General features: G+C 37.3%; 1 protein-coding gene across 1 annotated transcript; it reads left to right on the top strand.

Annotated features, from left to right (window-relative positions):
• Positions 1-1,259: 1,259 nt before the first annotated feature.
• On the top strand, positions 1,260-4,044 carry LOC130012540 (uncharacterized; the record flags this gene model as incomplete). The annotated part of the gene is given in 1 exon segment (XM_056100678.1): positions 1,260-4,044. A coding segment is annotated over 1 exon segment (2,254 nt), but the record flags the coding sequence as incomplete, so codon positions are not given.
• Between the last annotated feature and the right edge of the window lie 268 nt (positions 4,045-4,312).

Below are 4,312 nucleotides of genomic sequence, written 5' to 3'. Positions count from 1 at the left end.
GTAGTGGAGATAGGGGGGCTCCCCATCGGTAGGCCATGTATCTGTTGGTATAAATCATCACCCCATGTGAAGTAGGTGGTGTTGACACAGTCTGTTACTAATTTTATTATACTGTCTGTGGTGAGATGAGTATTTAAAGGTGATTGAAGTTTGTCTAGGCGGTGGCGGAGAACTTCTATAGCTTCAGATCTGGGGACATTTGTGAATAGGTCAACAACATCATATGAAAACTATTTTACCTGGGTTTTGTATATTTTTGATTTCGTCACAAAATTCTGATGAGTCACGGATGAAGGATTTAGCGGACTTGCCTAGAGATGATAGGAGTTTTGAGAGGTGTTGGGCTGTGTTGTAGTGGACGGAATCTCGTGAGCAGACTAGTAAGCGAGCTTTAATGGGATCTTTATGAATTTTAATGGTGGCTCTAGCATAAGGTGGACGGGGATGGTTAGGTCGCAGTTGATAAAAAAGATTGTTGTCTATTTGTTTCTTTTCTTTAAGTTCGTTTAGAGTTTTTGGTATGTTCTTTACTTATTGTGCTTGTTGGGTCTTTCCTTATTCTGCGATATGTGGTAGTATCGTTCAATAAGTTAGACACTGTTAACTGGTAATCATCTTTATCCATAATGACCGTTGCTTTACCTTTATCTGCTTGGACAATTGTAATGTTTTTATCTTCTTTTAATTCCTTTAAGGCTTCCCTTTCTAGTCTGCTGATGTTGTTAGGTTGTGGAGTGGATTTCGCTATGAGTTCGGCTATTTGGTGTCTTATGTAGTCTATCTTCCCACCTGGAGCTAATTGCCGGAGGCCCTTTTCTATATTTACTATGTACTCATCATGATTCCTTGGTTTAGATGTTGGTGCGTACTTTAGACCCCTAGAGAGTAGGTTGATCTGTTCATCTGTGAGTGGACGGTTGCTGAGGTTGACGACGGTTTTGGAGAGGAATTCATCTCTAGCATTGGAGCTAGTTCTGGTAGTGGTCTTCTTGGTCTTCTGGGCTTTAAGTGACTTGTATTTCTTTGTTTGTCTAGTTTTGATTTCATCATCTATTTTTAGGTTGGATTTTGTCTGTATATTTCGGAGGGAACTGTAATCTTCATTTGATATGGTGTCTTGTAATTTTTGACGTTCTATCTCTGATTTTGCAAATATGCGGTGTTTTTCATTTCGGTAATGTTGTATTCTTTCTCGTACTAAACATTTACTAGCCTTAAGTAGAATCCTGTAAGCTGATAATGATTTAACCGGCGAATTCAGGATTAGTCCTGAATTCGCCGGTTAAATCATTATCAGCTTACAGGATTCTACTTAAGGCTAGTAAATGTTTAGTACGAGAAAGAATACAACATTACCGAAATGAAAAACACCGCATATTTGCAAAATCAGAGATAGAACGTCAAAAATTACAAGACACCATATCAAATGAAGATTACAGTTCCCTCCGAAATATACAGACAAAATCCAACCTAAAAATAGATGATGAAATCAAAACTAGACAAACAAAGAAATACAAGTCACTTAAAGCCCAGAAGACCAAGAAGACCACTACCAGAACTAGCTCCAATGCTAGAGATGAATTCCTCTCCAAAACCGTCGTCAACCTCAGCAACCGTCCACTCACAGATGAACAGATCAACCTACTCTCTAGGGGTCTAAAGTACGCACCAACATCTAAACCAAGGAATCATGATGAGTACATAGTAAATATAGAAAAGGGCCTCCGGCAATTAGCTCCAGGTGGGAAGATAGACTACATAAGACACCAAATAGCCGAACTCATAGCGAAATCCACTCCACAACCTAACAACATCAGCAGACTAGAAAGGGAAGCCTTAAAGGAATTAAAAGAAGATAAAAACATTACAATTGTCCAAGCAGATAAAGGTAAAGCAACGGTCATTATGGATAAAGATGATTACCAGTTAACAGTGTCTAACTTATTGAACGATACTACCACATATCGCAGAATAAGGAAAGACCCAACAAGCACAATAAGTAAAGAACATACCAAAACTCTAAACGAACTTAAAGAAAAGAAACAAATAGACAACAATCTTTTTTATCAACTGCGACCTAACCATCCCCGTCCACCTTATGCTAGAGCCACCATTAAAATTCATAAAGATCCCATTAAAGCTCGCTTACTAGTCTGCTCACGAGATTCCGTCCACTACAACACAGCCCAACACCTCTCAAAACTCCTATCATCTCTAGGCAAGTCCGCTAAATCCTTCATCCGTGACTCATCAGAATTTTGTGACGAAATCAAAAATATACAAAACCCAGGTAAAATAGTTTCATATGATGTTGTTGACCTATTCACAAATGTCCCCAGATCTGAAGCTATAGAAGTTCTCCGCCACCGCCTAGACAAACTTCAATCACCTTTAAATACTCATCTCACCACAGACAGTATAATAAAATTAGTAACAGACTGTGTCAACACCACCTACTTCACATGGGGTGATGATTTATACCAACAGATACATGGCCTACCGATGGGGAGCCCCCTATCTCCACTACTAACCGAAGTTTATATGACCTCCCTGGAAGAAAAAGCTCTACAGTCCTCACCAATAACTCCTATATGCTATTATAGAAAGGTCGACGATACGTTTGTAATGCTGAAAGAAGAAGATGACCCTAACTGCCTTCTACAACACCTAAACAACCAGCACCCTAGAATCAAATTTACGATGGAGAAAGAAAACTGTGGAACCATCCCCTTCCTAGATGTCCTTGTGAATAGAAATGGCGGTACCATCCAAACAAGTGTATATCGGAAGCCCACACACACCGATCAATACATACATTATCAATCTAACCATCCCATCAAAGTCAAAGCAGCTATCATTTCAACCCTCACCCACAGAGCCAAGAAAATCTGCAATCCTGAACTCCTCAATAAAGAACTAGAACATATAAAACATACATTCTGCAACCTCAACCAATATCCTGAACAGTTAGTCAAGAAAGTCATCAACACCGCTACCAGCAATGAACCTAAACTAGCTAAGACTAAACAAGATTCACAAATTCGCATCTCTATACCATTCCACAACAAGCTATCCTACCAAATCCGGAGGCTCCTTAAGCCAGCGGGAATAGACACCAGCTTCTACACTGGTTCTACAATAAAAGATATCCTCAGCGCAAATGGTAAATGCCGACCAACAATACCTCTGCAACCAAAGGGAAGTGTTTACCAGATTACCTGCTCCTGCAAGAAATTTTACATAGGTGAAAGTAAGCGTCCATTAGATATCCGTCTCAAAGAGCACCAGTCTAAAGGCACCACCAATGAATCAGCTGTATCAGAACACCTGAAAAACAACCCCCGCCACAGAGTGAACTGGTCAGCTGTAAATACCCTTAATATCAACATCAATCAAAAGAAAACTAGAAAATTAATGGAGGGAGTACAAATAAAGAGACATCAACCAGAACTTAACAGAGACAGTGGTTTATATATCCCCAGAGCCTATGATGAATTAATTAAAACAGACTAAATTAATAATTAACATAGACTTTACTTTCACATAAATTCTTAGTATCTTTTACTCAGTTTAGCAGTTTAGTTTAATGTATTGTTACATTATATGCAGCACATAATTATTATAGTACTTATAATTTATAAAAACAAACAATAAGATATTCATTAATTTTTTCTGTAACCTATAAACACATAAATATTAGCATACAGTTTCACGGTTAGTATTATAATTACTAGAGTTAATAAAATGGCCTCGCCTTTTATCTATTGTTATGGTAATTAAAATACATCAAGGCAATAACCTTATATTAATAAGTGGTTTCTACCTAGTGTACATTACAATTAAATGCTTTTGTCAATCTATATGGTTTCATTATAAGAACAAGGGTCACTGTTTTCCTAATTATGTTTTCATTGAATGTTGTGATTGTACATAGTATATATATCTCATTCCTTCTATCTGTATCAGTATTGTGCTTGAAAACGACAAGAGAATCATTGTTGAAACGTAGCTTTAATAGAAATATAGTAATTGTTATCCATATAACTTTGTGTTTATTTTTTATGTGCTCAATTACTAAATGCCATTCAAACAGTTAAAGGGGTACTTTGTACCCAGCATGGTCAAATGGAAAAATATCAGCAGATCAAGGATGTAGATACATCTTATTCGTCATTTGTGTTATATAATTAAACATATTTACAGTGATATTTATCATGTAAGAACTGTGTTCCATAGATTTGTCTTTTAAAATTCTCAACAGAACGGTGAATTTAAGCAAATTTCGTCAATGGTGGCGAGCTGCGATGATGCA

The sequence above is a fragment of the Patella vulgata genome, chromosome 4, assembly GCF_932274485.2.
Source record: "Patella vulgata chromosome 4, xgPatVulg1.2, whole genome shotgun sequence".
Classification (NCBI taxonomy): domain Eukaryota; kingdom Metazoa; phylum Mollusca; class Gastropoda; family Patellidae; genus Patella; species Patella vulgata.
This window is presented reverse-complemented; position numbering and strand designations above follow the sequence as displayed.